Raw genomic sequence first — 19,930 nt, forward strand, 5'->3', positions numbered from 1 at the left:
CTTCTAACACTATAGCATTTCTGTAATTTTTTTCTAAGCCCATGTTGCTCAGCAGGATGCGTTCTTTTAGAAGCAGTCTTTATGGCGGCACCCACCATGTTCTGTATGTGAAAAAAGATGGAATCATCAGTTTTTTCAGAGGAGTGATAATCTTACAGATTGAGAGTCCTTGTGCTCTGAGCCACATGCAACATGTACAAGTGATTGGTTTTGAAAAAAAATGGGTTTTTACGCTTAGCATTTCAAAATTTTATTGTTAATTATGATTATATATGGTTATTAAATAGGAGTGTAAGGTGCTGAACTGTTGATGCACTTATGCAGATGTATTGACCCCCTTTTCCAAAGAACATGCTTGAAAGCTCTGCTAGAACAGTACAATTATGTATTAATCCCAGTCCAAAATCTATTACCAAAAATTATGATGCCCCACTTTTGTGGGGATTTTTAGCTTCAATTGTTGCCTCTTCATGCAATCAGAAAAAAACCCAGTATTTTGGCAATACAACAGAATAAAAAAACGTAGGCTATACAAAGTGGCTAAATAGAAGGGCTTTAGACAGCAGCAGTCTTGGTCATCTAAATTTTAATGATTAATGTAACCTGACTCTGACACCATAATGCAGTTGCAAGTATGTTTACTGTATAGGGAGGATGGTATTTAAATGCTGCCTCCAAAATTATTCATATACAACAGCAGGATATATATAGGTACTATTCATGGGCCTTCTCATCTGTCATAATCTCCAGTTTACTCAGAATAGGCAATTGTTGTCTAACTCTTCACACTTAAAAATCTAAACTCTTTAAAGTGCACTGACAAGCTATGCTTTAATTTAAATGGGCTAGGAATTGCCATGTGTCATTAATTATAATAAGAGGTTGAGAAATTTAGCCGACGTTGAACTTTAAATTATTAAACCTTCTTTAAGTTATTAGACATTTGGTCAGTGTTCTCAGTAGTGATTTTTGTGGGAACAAGACAATTTTTACACTCCAGTTATTTTCTTGGATCTTCTGTAAATTACTGCTTCTAAAGCTAATCTAGGCCATTCAACATTTTTTCCTCTTGTTGATTTCTTATGTTTCCTTAGCTGCATTTTATCATTATTTAGAAAAAGATGAAGGTCTTTAATACCCAGGCTTTATTTATTGCTTTATGTAACACCTCCCAGTCTTATAGCCATGTTACCTTCTCCACTTGTCAATGTATGACAGGAAAAGAATGCACCAAACTTTGTTTTTTAGAGTAGTTGGCTACAACACAGTTATATGGGGAGTTTTCTGCCTTCTTATCAGTAGCTCTTAAGTTCCATTTAAATTCAAAAGGGCTTTGCAACTGCCTCAGTAAATTTTACGTTGAAATTAAAGTTTTAGCTTGATAGCAACCTGTTCTAGTAGCAAGTAAGTGTTACCTGAACGTTTGAGCTCATCTGTTACTTGTACAACTTGGATAACAATATGTGCTTCAGCTTTACAAAGGTTTCTTTTTGTGTTTTGCTTTGATTGGTTATTTCAGCTTGTCAGTATAGGTTCCCAGTACAGCTGTGGCCGGGCTCAGCAGTCAGAGTTTCTGCTGATAGTGTCACGGGAAGTGAAAGGGGAAGAGAGCTGCTTCCAGAAATGCTGCAGTGAGGTGTGTCACACCATTCTTGTTGCCCTCACACTGATATGCTTGGCCTCCTTGCGTTTCTGCTGCTTTCAGATCATTCCACTTTTTTTCTGGATGTACAGCACATAGTAGTTTGTGTGTATTTGTGACTGGCTTTTATTTATATTCATGATATTTCATTACACATTATGAATGTCCACCTTGTAAAAATAATAGAAAAACAACTAAACAAAAATACCTTGTTTATTTAGTTCAGGGTTTTTCGTAGGAAGAGTTCTTACCTCCTCAATAGATAATTTCTTTTCCTTAAATTTTTCTCCAAAATCTGTACTTGTTAACTAAGAGGTTCAGTTCTAACCTAAGGAGCCCTAAAAATACAGCTTTGAGTTCAACGGGTCCAGAAGGGGGCATTTCTGATAAACTGGGAAAATGATTATTTCATCCACCAAAGTTAAGTTCTGAGTTTGGACCCTTTATTTCTGATAACTCAGAACTTAACTCTTTTTTAGGTGAATGAGATATGTTCAAACTGGAATAACGAGTAACAGGAGTTTTTTATAAGTAAAATATGGAGGAGTGAAGGGAGAACAAAATGAACAGTTTTAAATCTTGTCCCAAGTTGAAAAAACATCCTGGGTGTTTCCTTGGCTTTATTGTTTTGTTGTTTTGAGTTTTTTTTCATCTTGGGAATTTTTCTTGAAATCCAAATGGGGAATCCTAGCTTCATTCATTCTCTCGTTTTTTTTCATCCTTTCTTTTCCCCTTGTTCTGCTTTTTTGATTACTGTGTAACTTACAAATATTCATGAGTTTAGGAAAGATTTTTGCTCTCAGTAACATTGGAGGCAGTTTCTGGTTCATTAGATAAGGATCTATAATTGCTATTATTCAATAGCAATATAGATCCTTATCTAATGAATGGTGATAAGTACCATTGGCATTTTCCTGTGCTCAGTTCTGCCACTGTTGGGGATCACAGGGATGCTTAAACAGGATCACACTGCATTAGTAAGGAGTGTAATGGAACAAGTCATGGAAGGAATAAACCAGTACAGAAAAATAGATATATGCATGTGTACATACATATGTATATATATAAAAGCATACAAATCTATGAAATTTACAGTTTCAGCAGGTTCTTTTATGTTTTCTAAAGTTCTTGGTAATTTAAGGTACATGAAGCAAATGTGGCTTCAAAACAAGAACAGTTTGTCCTTTCAGAAAGTTTGAGAAACAGTAGTCTGTATAATCTGAAATCCTTTGACCTGTTTTTCATACCTGAGATAACTCTGATGTGTTGTGGTTTCTTTTGGGGGGTGGGGTGGGGGAGGTAGTGTGGGGGCAGACAGACATGGCAAGGGTGGTCTTCCAGTTTATCAGCATCCTTCTTACAGTCTTGTCACCAATACTGGGAACAATGAAGTGACTTTTGGAATAGGAGTGCAAATACGTATTTCTCATCTCAGTTCCTGACAGAGCAGTTCAGTTCTAATCTACAGTCATTTTCCATTGTTTCCTTTTCTACCATCAGCCTTGTTGTTGTTGTTGATCATTTCAAAAAGCTACAATGACATTTCTAGCATGCATTTGCTACTACGCAAATTATATGTTTTTACCTGCACACATACGAAACTGCTTATGAGAGTACTGTGAGTTGAAGTTTTGAGCAACTTGGGTGTAATTCTGCAAAAGTGACTATCCACTGGTCAGTAGTTGCAAAAAGTCATTAGATGTTTTGCAGTCAGCTAAATTTATAGTCCTATCCAACTGGCTAAAAGTGTTCAATCTGCCATGTCTCTTAAAAAGACTTATGTGCAAAAGGTTAATTTACGTGGTTGGATTATGAAGCATTTGTTAGTAGCTATCAACTGAAGACCTGTCAACCTGGTTGAAACAGGATTGATAATTTGGCTGATGTTTGCGTCTTGTGTGGTATCTACTTTCAGAGAGGTCATTTTTTTCTTTAGAGTGTCAATAAGTAAAGAAGTATTTTTCCTTCTGTTAGTTATCATAGCTTACCTGATAACGAGTTTTTGCCGTTTTCCAAGAAGAGTCAACTGTATACTAATTAAGTTGTATACTTGAATTTTATTCTTCAAAATTCTCTTCAGAGAAGGTGAACTTTGAGTGGCTTTGTTTAAATATGCATGTAAACATTCTGAATGTTTTCTAGCCTTTAAGTGAGTTAAAAATGTTGTTTAATGTCCTACCTTTTACTTTAATAATTGAAGCAGTTACTGTATTTATACTAAATGGTTTGTCATTGCTATACAATGTATAGTGTAAACTTTATAGCACTTTGTTGGGTTTAAGGCAACTTAACTGCTGTTTTTTTCTGAAAATTTGTGCATGATATTTTTGTTGGTAGGGAAGACAATCAACAAATTTTATTAATATATGAAGTAAATTTGGGTTGATTTTCCAGCTTTTCAGTAGACTTTCTCAGTCCATCTTGTGCAACCAAGAAACTAGTTACTCAGTGGGTTTGGGGATTCTATATTACACAAATACGTTATGGTGCAGACTGCAGAGTATTCATTGTGAAAGATTAGCTGATTTAACGTCTCAAGGTAAATGATGTCTTTATATGCATTGGTGCTTCTAAAAAAACCTGGGTGTTTGTAACTTCATTACATAGTTTTGGTTGGGAAAATGTCTTTAACACATTAATTTTTGATCAGCCTATGTTCATTACTGATTATGTATGTATTTTGCAGAACTAGAGTGATGTTAGAAGAGGAGGAGGCAGGGAAGGTTTCTGGTGATCACATTCAGTGTAGTTAAAGTACATAATTTGAGAGTGATGAGTTTTGATGGCCATTACTGTTCATGGAAGGCTGAGCCCTGTGTGCTGTAATATCATCAGGCTCCAGAAACTTTGGACAGTGCATAGGCCTGGCATCAAGTTGATTCATTATGTAGACACACAGCCTGCTGCTCTTTGTAGACCTTGGCTCTGTCCGTCTGTGGAAGTGCTTCCTTGGCTGTCTTACGGCAGAGCAGGAACATCTGAATGTCTCTGTCCTCTCCTTAGAAAGTGCAGTGAGGCTTTGTTTTCTTCAGATAGTGCCATATGGAAGCTGCTTTTAACCTTGGTCTAACTTCAGGTTTTGTTGGGGGAATAATTTTATCCCTTAAGTACAAACTCAGGATTAGGATTTCATCTTCACTTCATCTTTCATGCTTTAACAAATCTTTTACTCTCTTTGGTGTTCTGCTGGACTAATAGTAGAACACTATTTGTCTTCACAGAGATAACTACAGTGTTTTAAGTGCTGTTACCCTAAAAAAAAAAAAGTTAGGTCTTTTCTATGTGCCATTTTTAGAGCACTTAAATGGTATAGTAGAGACTGGGGAATAGGGCAGTCTTATTGTGTATGTGTGGTGATTTGGTAGATAGATTAGATATAGTTTGGGTAATGACAAAATGACACAGTGTATCTGTGTGACAGTTTTATTTTTAGGACTTTGATCTATGTCAGTAGATCAGACTATCTTGTAGATCACACATTATCTTCTTGTGCTTTTGAAATAAAACTTTAAAATAAATGCACCAGCTACATCTGAATTGAAGCTGGCTTGGAAAGGCAGGCTATTTAAAGCTTCTAGCATTAGGTAAGTGTATTACGTGTAAGGTAAGACAATTTCTGCCATTTGATAAACCTGCTGTGTAAGAAGTAGTACTGATGTTGAGTATATTCTTCTTTCTCAGTAGATTGTCATCATTCAATACAGAGACTGTAGAAACTTGTAAATATGTCACATTTCATTATACATGGCTTCTGCTTGTAGCACTTCCTTAATTAGCTTCCTTGTAGCAGTGTGTATGAATTTCAGATGTTAATCTTGATGTTCCACCATACCGTGTCTGGTTGTTTTCCAGTCAGATGCAAATATTGTGTTTGTCCATTCAAAATATGCTTTAATAGAAATACCATTATTCTATAAGTAGTGATGGGTATCCCTTCAGGCTAAAGTGGTTCCTGCATGCAGCCATTTACATGTTAAATCATATCACGTTAAAATATAAACTTCAACTTTGGAGGATAGGAAGGTTTCCAGTAAATAACAGAAACAGGGAACAGGCTAGTTCTCCATTGACCTGCCTCCACAGTATTTTCTTTCACAGGATAATTATAACTGTAAATCATTAATTCTGTAACTGTTTAAAAAAAACCCTGTGTGTGTCTTATCATCAGAGTGTGTATTGTCATTGTATTTGTCAGCATCAAAACGTATTTGCATTGAAGTGGAGAATCATGCTTCAGGCACAACCTACAGTCTGCAGAGTGGGGAGTGTTTGTACTAATCACTTGACTTTTTGAAATTTGTTTTATGTGGAAATACAATTGATTATTTTTATTTTTTTTTATCTTTCAGCTGGTCAGTATTGGTTCTTCCTATAACTATGGCAATGAAGATCAGGCTGAATTTCTGTGTGTTGTCTCGAAGGAATTGCATAACACTCCTTATGGCACAACCAGTGAACCCAGTGAAAAAGCAAAGGTGAGTTACTAGACATTGGACTAAAGAAATAGTGTTGAATTGGGTGGGCTTCACAAGTCATGATAAATCTATCTCTGTTCTGGACCATTATTTAATTGTCCTTGTTTCCCCTTGTTCAGAACTAAAAATGATTCCTTGTCCATTGTATGAGGGACTGTACAGTCAGTGTGCATTTGTTATATATGCCTGAATTATTTAAATGCAATACTCTGTACTTTTTCAGTGCCTATTTTTTTCAGGTATCAGTAGATACTTTCTCTTTAGAGCTGAGAAACTAAGTTTTGTTTCCTATACATGCGAATGACACCAGTTCAGTTAAAAACTGCTTTTCTTGCTTGACTTCAGCTGAAGAAATCTTACTGTCAAGAATGGAACTTGAAAGATGCTGTCTCTGTAAAACAGTCATGTGTAATATGTTATAAAATGAGGGTACTAAATGTTTTCAGGGTTCTACCAAGTTTACTTTCTGTAACCAACTTTACAAAAAGATTTAACTGGCACAGTGTCTTAGCATTTTACTCTGTTGTATTTTGGAACTTGTGCAAAGGAAAACGTAAGACCACAGCTGACTAGCCATAAGGCAGAGCAATTCTGTAATATAAGTGTATTCATTGTCATGAATAGTGAACAGCTTTTATCATTGTATTGGTGTTTTGTATCAGGAGATGACTACAGACAAACTGGATACACCTGTAGTTGGCTTAAAAGCTTTTGGTTTCCCTTATGTAAGTGAGAAACAATTGGTAAATCATCAAAACTTGCTTTTTCAAGAATCACCTTCAAAGCAATTGATTTTGAAATAATGCTAAGAATGGATCTGAGTCTTGGCACTGAGGCCTCAAATAGATGAAACTTCATCACTGTCTATGCTTTGGTACACACTTATGGAATAATTTTTATAATTTGCAGTATAAAAATACTCTAACTTGTATGTTAGATTCCTAGAGAAATGAGCAATTTATGTTCATCACTGTTGAGATAAAACTTCCGAAGAGTTATAAAGGATTAATGTAGTCAGGGGTAAACAGTGAAACTGGGTAAGCCATGTCTTACTCTCTCAAAACCCTAGTTAAGGTCTGTTTTTGCCAGGATGCTTGAGGAAGACTTTGGAAGTTGACATGGTTAGAGGTGTGTGGTAATAATTTAGGGCTGAGGTATCTACCTGAAATAAAATGTGGAATTCTAGAGCCTCATAAACATCCTCATAAGGAATGGTAGTGCATTTTCAGGTAATTTCAGAAGTTGCCAGAGTTACGTTGCATCCTTCCTGTAAAAGAAAATACAGATTGAATGCAGGTGTTAAAGACAAAACCCAAAAGCTAGTTTAGACTGCATTATGACTGTGTAGGTGGAGTAGTGCTGAGAGAGGCTGTCTTAGACATCTCCATTAATGTGCTGCTTGGTCATTGTTGCAGAGAAGAGAGCAGAGCATTGTTTGACCACTGTGGTGAATAGAAATTACTGTTAATTTTGGTTGGAGATATAACATTCCCTCTTTTTGTCCTGGAAGAGTTAAGCTGCTGCTAACATTTAATAGGCAATACTTGAAGAATAATCCTTTTATATATTATGTTTCTAAAAGATCATATTTTTGTATATAGGTATATGTTGTGACTGGGAAAATAAAGGAAAAATAATTATTTCCTTATTTTCCTGAGAGGTTTCTGACAGCTGTGTTCAGGAACCTTAACTTTGGGAGATGTTGTCTCCATAGTTCCCTCTTAGCAAGCATTGTCCTTTAGTCCCAGTAGTGTCTGAGTTGGTCTTCATAACGATCTTATGATTGAAATTCTGGTATCTACTTTTATATATGGAATACTATGTTGATGTACTGGGACTGACTTACAAGAAAGTCCTCCTATTACTTTTAAAGCAGACTGAGTTAGAGAAAAAAAAACCTGCCAGTATATAATTTTTATTGACAAGCACTTCAGTTTTAGTTAATAGTCCTGAATTTTCAGAATAGGAGAAAGTATCTTCTGATAGCCATCTAATCAAGCTTCACCTTTGTTCCTTCTTAGGGACTTTTTTCTCATGTTTTCTTTTTTTTTAGTTAACAGCATAATAAGTTAGTAGATGACTTCTCTGTAACCTTTTAATACATCTAAGCAAAGGAAATTCATCTTAAATGGTTCCACTGGATTTTACTGGTAGCCATGGCACAACCAAAAGATAACCTATATTCCCACAAGCAGTCTTCTCTTTCATACCACTTTATTGACCTGACTATTGGCTTCTATCTGCTGACTTCAGGATATTTGGAAGAGGAAATTGTCCTGAAATCTGTTACATTCCTTCTTGAAATGGTCAGCTGTCATACTTTTTTATATAAAAAGTGGAGGTTCCAGGTAAAGTGAATAAGTGTCATTGCCAGATGGTTCAGGTGTAAGTGGATTGTACTTTATTGCAGCTCTGACTCACTTGCAATCTCTTCTTTTCCCTTCCTTCTTTTATACGTGCTGCATGCTGCATGACACTCAGAGTGAGGATGAAGAAACGGATTACGATATGAATGACTCAGATTAAGTGTAAATGTCATGGTGAGCACTAGCTGCCCTAGGATTTTAACCAGATGCTTTTCTGCCCCATCCAATTCCCACCCCCACTAGTCCTGTCCTTTGGCTAGTCCTGGTGGTGTATGTGTGTTTGTGATTATGGTTGTGGCATGGTTGGCAAAGATAGAATTCCTATTCTGGATATTGCTTCTTTGACAGAGTAATTAGTGTTGCTTTCATAAACTGCATTATGAGTAGTATCTTTAAAGCTTTGCTGAGAAGGAAAGTTCTTCATGTAGATTCTAGGGCCAGAACTGCTTTTCATTCATTCATTTCTTTCTTACTGTATGTGCACCAGCTTTTCTGTCAGATAGGTTTTTTACATGTAGAGGCATCTGATACAAACTTACCATATACATTTTCAGTCAATGTCTGATTTGGCAATTATTTAACAAACTCGATTGAGTGCAATGGTAGTCCAAAGCAGGTCTTAACTGATAATTTTGAAACTAAGGATTTTTTTAGTAAAGATATGGCAAATATAAGTAAATAGTGTGATCTTAGTGCCACAGTTGTATTTATCACAGGAAACAACTCTGAGGAGGGATCCTTTCCACTGTAGTTTGACATCTGATTGAACATGAAGTTACATTAAAAGTCACTAGCGGAAGAGCACAAAAAAAGCTGCATCGGAAAAAAGAACCTTGGCACTTTTCCTAATGTGTCTTTAAGTACTACTCATATTTATTCTTCTCTCTAGTTTCCAGAAGATAACGTACCATTGAATGTTCAGTGGTGTGGTGTGGGTGGTCCCTTGAGCCTGAATAAATTGAAGATACTTATCATTGCGTGAGATTAAACTTCAGCTTCTCACCTGTACACCTGATCTTTTTAGCTGTAGAAGCAGCCTCACACTTATCTATGAAGTTTGGGCAATGCTCTCAGGCACATGATGTGATTCTAGAGATCGTCTTGTGCAAGGCCAGGATCATCATATAAAGATCCTGGTGGGTCCCTTCCAACTCAGGATATGCTGTGATTCTATGAAGTGGCTGCACATGGCTGAAAAGGAACCTACATTATTTTCTGAAACAATGCTAAAGAAGCCACTGCTAGGGTACTGTAAAGCCTTCTGCCAGGTCTTCAGTAATGGCTGAAAAGAATGGATCAAATCTGAAACTTTATTGAAACAAAATAAACTGCCACTTTGCTGGAATTGAATGTAATATTCTTAAACTGCTTGAGAGGCAAACAGTCCTTAAAACACTTTTCTATCAGCAGCTGGTTTATTTTGAGTGGAAAGAAATAGTTTTTATGTTCTGCTTCCCTAAGAAGCAATCACAGTCAGGACCCAAGAATATGAGAGTTCTTTCAGCATTGTTTAGAATTTTTAGGCCAGTTTTGAATCTGGTGCACCTATAGGGAAAATAGAACGGAAATATGAAAAAAACAAAAATCGTCAATACAGCAGGTCTGTACTAGAGTTGGGACAATCCCGAGTATCAGAACAGACTGGGTGATAGATGGATTTACTGCAGCATTGCAGAAGACCTGGTGAAAACCTGAGTTTGAGCTAGCAATACTTGCAGACTAGAAAGCCAGGACTGCAACAAAAGATGCATGGCCAGCAGGTTGAGGGAAGTGGTTCCCCCCCTCAGCTCTATTCTCATGAAATCCTACCTGGAATGCTGCATCGAGCTCTGGGATTCCCAGTACAGGAAAGACCTGTGAGAGTGGGTCCAGAGGAGAGACATGAAAATAGCTTGCAGGCTGGAACGCCTCTCCTCTGAAGACAGGCTGAGACAGTTGGGATTGTTAGCCCTAGAGAGGAGAGCCCCAGGGCCAGTATTACTGCATTTCCACTACTTTAAAAGCCTTATGAGAACGATGAAAAAATACTTTTTACCAGGACTCATGGTGACAGGACAAGGGGTGAGGTTTTTAAACTAAAAGAGGATAGCTTTAGATTTGAATACAATGATGAGAATATTCTTTACCATTAAGGTGGTGAAACATCTGGCACAGGTTATCCAGAGAAGCTGTGGCTGCCCTTGGATCCCTGGAAGTGTCCAAGGCCAGGTTGGACAGGGCTTGGAGCAACCTGGGACAGTGGAAAGTGTCCCTGCCCATGGCAGGGTTTTGAATGAGATGATCTTTAAGATCCCTTCCTACCCAACCCACTCTTGTGATTCTGTGATTTCCTCTTCAGTAGAGGTAAAGTTTACAGAAGAAATACCAAGAAAAGTGTGTTAAAATATTGCCTGAATGGAATGGAATTTCTGCTTGATGTTGGGATTACTGGCTCAGTAAAGTGTGCAAAGTTCAGTGTCCATATCTTGCTCAGCTTTATCTTATTGCATGTGTTCCTGATGCTACAGAAAATAGTTCTATTAATCTTGCAAGTACTCTTCTAGGAATGAATGAACTCAAATACTTCATAATAAATCTGAAATATTAACAAAATTAATAGATCCATTATTATTTTCTAGTTGCACAGGTATTTGTTTCAGACATGTTTTTGTCTCTGCTGGATATGGTTTCACTTACTGACTCCATTTGCTGTGTCAGACTGTTATCCTCAATTGCAGGCATCTACTCCAACACTTTGTTCTCTGCTCTGACCAACAGCAAATACTTGGGGAAAGAGTTTAAGTATGAAACATTTATGATATCTGCTCCTGATACATTTCCCCACTTTCCAGTAAAACTCAGCCTGGGAATTTTGGCTTCAAGCCTTCATCCAGGTCATTGTATGGAAGCTCCAATGACACTGTAGCAGTACCATGAGTTGGTATCAGTGGCACTATTGTCTGTGAGTTTATCTAGTCCCTCTTGCATGTATTATACAAGCAGTTGCTGGGTAATTTACAGAGCCTGTTTTTTCCCCACAGAATTCACTTATATCTTTCCTACAGTTTCATAGGAAATGCTTTTTGCTTAGTACACGTAGTCATGTGTAACATTCATGAATTATCTTCATGAAAGAAGAGGTGTTTGCTTCTAAAATGTACCTTAAAACATGACATGGCTGGTGGAAAACGTCTTTCTGTATTTTGGAAATTTTTCAAAGTACTTGCACTGACGTCTGGTTTCATAACTTCAAAACAATAATGCTGAATTTGAAATGAAAAAGAACCTTGTATGCACAAAGCTAGATCTAGGTGTAGAAGGCAGTACAGTGAGCAAGTGATAAAGTGGATTTTTAATTTTTTGATCTAACACCACTGGCTCTGAACTGTCCTTGAGCTACACAAATGGTAATGGGTGTTTTATGAGCACCAGCCCTTAAAAATCCCATGGAGTTGGGCAAAGCAGGTGAGACCTTGCTTGACTTCAGTCACTATGAAAAACACAATAGCCATTTTAACAATATTAACAGGAAATCAAATACGTCAACTTTTAAAATTTAAAACCATACTTGAAACTGTTGTGTGAAGTGATTGCCAGCCTTTACCTTACAGGCACAGAGACTGAAGTGTTTGTGTGTGCTGGCAGATTCTGTGGGCTGGAATGTGCTACTGAGTGTTTGTTGTAACATCAGGCTACACAAGGATCATAATAGAAGGAAATTCCATCTTGAGGGCAGCTGTGCCATTGTCCAGGGATTGTGCCTTTGTTTTCTTTCAGCTTTTGAAATAAAGAGCTCTTCCCAATACTAAGAAAACTATCAAGAAGCAAAAGAAAATGAAGTATCAAAAGACTTTTACTTATAGATTAACACTCAGTACATTTGAAGCTTTGCTTAATGCTGTGTTTGTCTTTTGTCATGATTGGTTCTACAGCCTGCTGACACAGTTCTACTATGCAGCCTGGGAGTTTACCTCAGTATTGCTGGCTGTGATTCAGTTTAGAGCAGCAACATTAAAATATTGTTGCCTGAACAGTCAGTCCTAAGACTTGGATCCTTTCCTCTCTGGAGAAGCCAAAAAGTCTGAAACAGAGGAGAAAAAATAGTCAAACTGGAAGTAGATTGGCTGTTGATGGTTTAAATCTTGCCAGGTTGTACTTGGGCTTTAAAAACTTCTCGCATCATTGCACCCATTGTGCCATTTCTGAACATTTTTATTTGCTAGTTCATGTTTTTGATACTAATTTATGGAACACAATATGCATCTGAAACTTCAGAAAGTTAAGGACATTTTACTGGAACAGGAAAAATGAAGAATAAATTCTGTTTCTAGTAAAGTACCCAGGTTAATTTACCACATATGACCTCAGGATCTACCAAACTACAAATCTACAAATTGCCAGCTATGAAGTCTTATTAATGTATTAATTGTTCATATTAATAATACTCAATTCCTAGCACTGTTTTGCACCTGTTTTAATGGTATTTGATAGGAGACATTGTACGTATCAATCTGTCTTTTTTCCGCTTTAAAGCACAGACCCCAGGAATGTCCTTGAACCAGGTCCCTGACACTTTACCAGTTATTAAAAATAGTCATTATGTTGCTCTTTGATCTCCATGCTTTAGGAATGACAGTGAGCTAATTTTCATTTATAGCATTTTTATTGGTCTATTTCAGATTTTGCAAGAACGAGGTTCCAGGATGTGAAGACAGTATTGAACGGTGACAATTTTTTTCTTTTATTTGAAGATGCAGTGAATTGTCACACTGAAGAGGCTTGGCTGCAAAAGAAAAAATCTGATTTAGACAATTTTCTGTTGATCTGGGTTCAACCATATTTGCCTATAAGCTGGTGTCAACTTCTGGAAGCATTGCAAGATTACATAATGGGAATAGATGGTGCGGGAGTGTGTGTTAAGTTTTGCTTGTAGTGCATGGTTGTACTCTCTTGTTGGCCGATTGACACTGGTCATTTGAAAAGAAATGACCATGCACTCATATTTTCCTCGGAGACATGTAGCACTTGATGTCTGGTGCTGGATGACCCAATGTTGATCAGTTTGGAGACATTTTCTTACTAATCATTGTAAACCTTAAAAGGACAATGTAATTGGTGCTACACACACACACACTTACACACACACAGACACACAGACACACAGACACACACACACAAATGTTACAGCCCAAAACCACAAGTATTTGGGTGTACGTTGTTTCAGAATCAGTGTCGGCCCCAGTTGACTGTATTAGACTGCACATTCCTTACGGCTCTGTGACATAATCTATTATGTAATAACAGCCTAGGAGATCAACTGAAACTAGCACATGTAAAAGTTACACGACAGAGAAAAGGTTTCTCTGAAGGGTGTATATATTGACTGGATGTATAGCTTATTTCAATACCCAAAGGGAAGACTAAACTCAGAGAAAATGGCCTTCCTCTGAGTTATTCTTGATGTTCCCTCTGTTACAACAGTCTTCTGCGAAAGGTATGCTCCAGTCCTGGTCACATGCTTGAAAGTGGAATCAAAATTCACTTAAAATGACCAACTGAACATTCTGTTTCTTTGGAGGTGTTTGTACTCATATGTGTGTTTGTGTTTTTATAAAATGCCTATAAGCATTGAACTGTGTGGATTAGGGTAGAGATTTTTCTAGAGCTGAAGGTTTTACAGAAATACAGCTGGCTAGTCCTAGGTCCCTGTCTCTATGACTCGGAATAAAATCAACCTTAGTGTGAACATAAACTCATCCAGTTGAAAAACCTGATTACTTTGGATATTCAGGATACCTGTAATCAACTTTTCTCATTCTATACAGTTTCAACTATGCAGTTAAGAACAGTGTTTGAACAGAATGTGGTACGGCTTTGTTGGTTTGTCCTTGATGAAGGCTAATACACAAGACATACACTATGTTTTGAGCAAAATCTTTAGCACATCTTTAAAACACTTAATGAAATGGACAGTATAAAACTTGACTTCATTGACTCATGGAACCAGTGGAAGGGAGTTTCAAAAAGCTACAAGATGGTTTTAAATTTTAAAGACATTACAGTTTTCATTCTTAGTAATTTCAGAATTCATGCATATACTGTAGGTAATCCTTTAGACAAAAACCTGATTTTCAAACATCCTGGGTCTACTTTTTTTTTTTTTTTAAATGTTTTTTTAAAGGACTTACACATTGATACAAGTTTGGCAAAACAATTTGTAAGAAACATTTCTACTAAATAGATTAAGCAGTGGGCTAAATGTCTTGTCCGTGTGCCTAATGCTTGAAAGAATTTGTAATGCATTTTGAGACTTGGATGTGGTCTGCACAGGAAGCTGCTGGCCCCTCCACAACACATACAATTTTTGTCTTTTTTTAAGAAGTTAAAACTGAATTTAATTTACTAAAATTGTAATTGTGTAGGGGGAAATGTTTATACTTTTATACTTTTTTAGGTACCCATATTTTATCAGTTTAAATTGAGCACACAGATGTTCCCTAAATAGTGACAGATTATCTTGTGTATCTGAAAATAAGCATAAAAATTGTCTGTGTTAACTGCACATTAAAACATTTCCTCTGCTGCAGTAGTCACTGTGTTTTTAAGCAGTACGACTCCACCGAATTCTCTGAGCTCCTCAGCTCATGGAATTGCAGCCAGCCATGTTACTTGTTTTCTTGATGTGCTCTACAGAGTAACTCAGCATTGATCTAAGTGGATTTTAATGCCTAAAATACCAGTTTTACAGTGATCCTTCTGAATCAGCATTTCTGTTGCCTTCCTTACTAAACCCAAAAAGGACAGACTATTTAATAAAGTTAAATTTTCCTGAAGGACATCAGCATAGCATGAATAACAAACTGAGCAAACTGAACAAATTTAGTGTGTAAAGGAGTGGTTTTTTTCTGAGTATGGGGCTTTTTTTCCATTGGCATATTTTCAGTTCTAAAACCTGCTTTTATGATGAGATTACATGCAGTTTAGTTTACATTGTATCCCTGCCATAGCTAATTTTAGGGAAATGAGTGTTTAATAATTTTTTTGCACTTTGTTTCCAATACCTCACAAAGATTTTAAGAAGGAAAGAAAAGAGAGAGCTTTAGTAGGCAGGTACCTTGTAAATTATTTTAAATACGCTGTTGGTTGAGACCACCCAAACTATCTACTTTCCTGTTCTTGCTATTGTCATTATTGCTTTAATTTTTGTGATCATGTGAGGCTTTCAGATGGATGGAAATGCTCTCTTCAGCTTTTTTCAAAGCATTAACTATTTATCCCTAAATAAGTTTTGTTTATTTTTGTTTGACTGTTGCAGTTTCAAATAAAGTTAGTGACAGTAACAAGGTAATTGCATTAGAGTCCAAGCTGCATCACCAGGCTTTGCAAACATTGCTTCATCTGTTAAGATCTTGCAGGATGAAGTAATATACCTGTACAGTTTAAACTGGAGTCCTTTGTTCTGCCATTTGGAGAGTACCTACCTGAGAATTGCCTGTGACCGTGCAGGGCTGAGGGGTTCACTGTCAGGCTGGAGCTGCAAAGCTGGATTGCAAACCCCTTGGACTTAGCTCTGGACATACACAGCTCCTCTGTTCTTAAATCAGAACAGTATTCCAGGTTAGAATTTTAGATCCTGAGCTTGGAAGAGATCATAGCAGAAGGAATAAAGCAGGAAGAGAGATTAAATTCCTTAAGGGCACTTACATGACAAACTTCTTGCAAAACTTGTTTAAAAACAGAAGTTCAAATTTGCTATGGCAATTTCTTGCTTTGAGTTGGGAGACAGCTTAAGTTTTCTCAGAGGCTATGTTCTTTTATTGGAAATGACATTTTTATATAAGACACTTTTGACTTCTCAAGCAGCAAGTGCATCAGAATTTGTCTGCAATGAACAAGTAATTCTGAGGCCTCAAAGACATGAATGTCACAGTGTCCATAATAACTGTCCAAACATATACTCTGACTCAGCAGCTCCCAGCCCAAAGGTTACCTGAGATTTTGTCCTACTTACTGTGGGATTTCCAGAGATTACAGTTAATTGCAGGGGTTTTATCCCACAGTAATTTAATTGCATGTCAAAGACTTGATTGAATTTAGAAGCTTTTTTTGATTCTTTATTAAAGTTTCCATCGTCAGAATCATTGAATACCCATAAAAGTTGGAAAATATACTGTGTTTTTTTTCAAACTCAGATTTCTTGCAATGATAAAAGATCCTTTCATCTTGCATTGTAGCATTAGAAGATATTTCTTAAAAATGAAGCTCTGTGAATCAATCTGACATTTTGCTTTCAGATTTTCTTTAGGCAATAGCTGTGTAACTCCATTTCTAGCAATGTGAATGCACAGTTGTGATTCATTACAAACAGGATTGTTTCCTGCACATTCCAGAATTGAACCAATCTCCTCTTTTTCTGAGAGAGGTGGGTTTTGGGTTTTTTTTTTTTTTTTTGTCAGGAGAAGAATGAAAACTGGCAGATTAAATAAAAGATAACCTGGTGGCAGGCATGCAACCAAGGGAGCAAGTCTGCTGCGTAGGGTGATAGTGATAGGGTAGTGTTATCAGAAAAGTGCTTCTTAGAACACTATCTGTGAATGTCTATTTAGGTTGTTGAGAGTTGTCAGTCTCTGTTTAAGCTGTAGAGAGCTACCACCAGCAAATTAACACACATTAGTTACAAATTTTATTAATATTACAAAAATGAACTTGGAGTGCAAAAGTGCAGTAGTATCTAGTTCAGTGGAATTCAGCAGAATCTGGATTATAGCTACCCAGGTATACTGGAATGTATTCCATAGGAAGTACTAGAAGAGTGAAGTTGTCCTGGGCTTTTGGAGGAAGATCGAAGTCAAATGAAAGCTGGAAGTCTGGGGTTTTGTTCACTTGAGATGTGATAAAATCCGAAAGTGCCATTCTCCTGTTTTGATTCTCTCTCTCACCACATCAGAAGTTTCGAGTTCTTCAAATTAACTTTTTCAATCAGCCCTTGGACTGTGGGGCTCTCGAAAAATGAAATTTTGCTATGCCTTTAACAGTGTCTTTTGTCTGAGACAGTAGGGTTAAAACCTGAGTGGTCATTGGAAAAGTGTCTTTTCTAACACAACAGTTTTGAAATACTTAAGCCTGAGGATGCTGCCTGTTTACTGCATTGTAGTTTAGACAGCAGTTATCTCCAGTTTTAAGGACAATCTTGGGATCTTACGTGGGTTTCTGTGTGGAATTATTGATTCTTTAAATAGTATGAATATTCAGTTTAAAAAAAAAAGTAGAAGGCTCTCTGAACTCAGTGTCATGTAAGTTTTCATTTGTTTCACAAAAATCAGGAGCTGTCTTTAAAGGCTTCTTAATGAACAGAGGCTTTAAAGGGCTAAATAGATCTTACTGTCCAATTTGCCTAAATGACTGTCAGAAGGAACTCTTCCCATTTTCAGAGCAGAAATGCTAAGGGCTAAAATGCTTTCCAGGGCTAATTTGAGGTTCCAGAGACATACAATGTTTAAAAAACAACTAGTCTGTTTTCCTTTCCACTCATGGACTCTAAAATAATTTTTCCAAATGGCTGAAGCAATTGCAGATGTCGGTGTTCCTATATAGCTTGGATTTTCAGCATCCAGATTGGACAAGAGCACACTGGAAAAGGCAGTACACTTACCCTCCACTTTATTATTACCTTTGCTGAAATCTAACAACTTTTACAAACAGCACTGGCAATAGAGAAGCTTTGAGGAAGATTCTGTCCCAGGAAATTGTCACAGAATATTTCTTTGCAACTTAGTTGACCTTTACTTTAGCAACATCTGCCAAGGCATAAACTTTTCAGAAGTTCAGTGAATAGATACAGCTGCAAATACAACTTTCTGGATGCATCAGAGGGTTCTCTTCAGGATGTTGTGTCTTAATAACTACTATAATGAGAGAAACTTTTTTAAAGGTTATTTTGCTACTTTGGGGGTGAGTGGAAGGGGAAGAGATTCTGTGACAGTGCTCTTCCTTGCCTTAGGAAGCTGAGCCTAAATTTTGACCTAAGACCTGTTGTGATTTTGAGGCCTCATCATCTGAATTGAGTAAAGAGGAAAAGTAAATGTATTTATTATGTACATGATTCTTGCTACCTTTGAAGATTTTCCAAAAGCTTATGCACAACTTTACTCACATTAACTTGGCTCATGTGTACTTGCTAGAATGGAGCAAGTGCCAAGGCACTCTGAAAAGTAATGTTGCCAACCTCTACCTGCAACTGAAACAAGATCACCAAACTGAAGAAGTATCAAATGGCAGCTTTTTCCACCTGCTTCTGTCCTTATCCTTACCTCAATCTAGCTATGAAAAATCTACTTCCTATGCACTCTTTAGGACCACCTACCCAATTCAACAAATGTTCTCTTTTTTTACCTTCTCCTCCAAATCACTGGTCTCAAAATTAGTTGTGCATCAGCTGTTTGTGCTTATACTCAAGTGGCCATACTTGCAACATGTTATTTCCTGGATAGTGGATTAGCAATAACGCTTTATTTTGTGCCAATTCATTATCTCTGAAGTGTTCTTACTGCAGCAAAATTTGAGTTTTGATTTGGTTTTAATGCATTTGCATTAACCAAAACTCATAGCACAGACACAGACAAGAAACTGAATTCAGGGAAATTTCCCTGGAAAAAAAATCTGGTAGGGCTTCCCAGATGATTTGAAGGTGGTTACAGTTAACCATCACTTTCAAAACAAACAAATGAAATGTGTGTGGGTATTTTTTTAACTTCCTTTTCATAACACTAGTGTATTGTAAACTGCATGGAATAAACCTGGTTTTTCCCTTTTAAAGTGTGATGTCTTATATCTTTCTTTTCTAAATGCACTAATTGATATTAATAGTGTGGTATCCTGTGATAATTCCTAGTTTAGCACTTCAGATGTAAAATGTAGTTGCATATTTGGGCAGCGATTCAAAGCATTAACACTCTCCTTTGTAAAAGAGATGTATCCATTACTGCTACCCCAAAGAGTCACAAAAAAAGCTAGGTCTATTCAGATATTTATCAGTTGGGAAATTATTTTCCTTTGCAGTTGTTATGATTTGTTCATCGTTATAGGAGGAACCCTTGAATGGATATACAGTCACAAGAAAAAGTTTTATACTTTGCATACCTTTTCTTTTGCTCAACTCAAAAACCACCGTGCCTAACATCAAAGACTCTAGAATCCACTACTTTTTAATACAAGTGCTTCCTTTGTTTGAAAAACTAAGCTAATGGAAATTGATGCTTTGTAATAAGGCAAACATATAATAAGTTTCAAGGATAGAAATGGCTGAAGGAAGTAAATTCTTTAAGTTACAAAGTACAGGTTGTTGAAATTGTCCAGGAGGTCTGACAGTTGTGTCCTCTATAACTATAGAAAAGTTCATAATTGAGTGTTAGTATTGAGAAGATCACTGGACAGGTCTTATTTTCCAAACTGCTAGTAAGAATTTGAGA

General features: G+C 36.8%; 1 protein-coding gene across 2 annotated transcripts in view; it reads left to right on the plus strand.

The window, feature by feature from the left end:
• The window catches only part of PDPK1 (3-phosphoinositide dependent protein kinase 1), a gene marked incomplete at its 5' end in the record, with an annotated part of 59,890 nt that extends 40,613 nt beyond the window's left edge, over positions 1 to 19,277 (plus strand). The window contains 3 exons of one of the 2 annotated variants that reach the window (XM_083872828.1): positions 1,520 to 1,636; positions 5,992 to 6,117; positions 13,142 to 19,277. In XM_083872828.1, coding sequence (XP_083728954.1) covers positions 1,520 to 1,636; positions 5,992 to 6,117; positions 13,142 to 13,171 — 273 coding nt within the window. In that variant the 3' untranslated portion in view covers positions 13,172 to 19,277. The remainder of the gene's footprint in view (positions 1 to 1,519; positions 1,637 to 5,991; positions 6,118 to 13,141) is intronic. The other variant, XM_083872827.1, reaches the window with a different exon arrangement.
• Between the last annotated feature and the right edge of the window lie 653 nt (positions 19,278 to 19,930).

The sequence above is a fragment of the Zosterops lateralis genome, assembly GCF_965231275.1.
Source record: "Zosterops lateralis genome assembly, chromosome: 15".
Lineage (NCBI taxonomy): Eukaryota > Metazoa > Chordata > Aves > Passeriformes > Zosteropidae > Zosterops > Zosterops lateralis.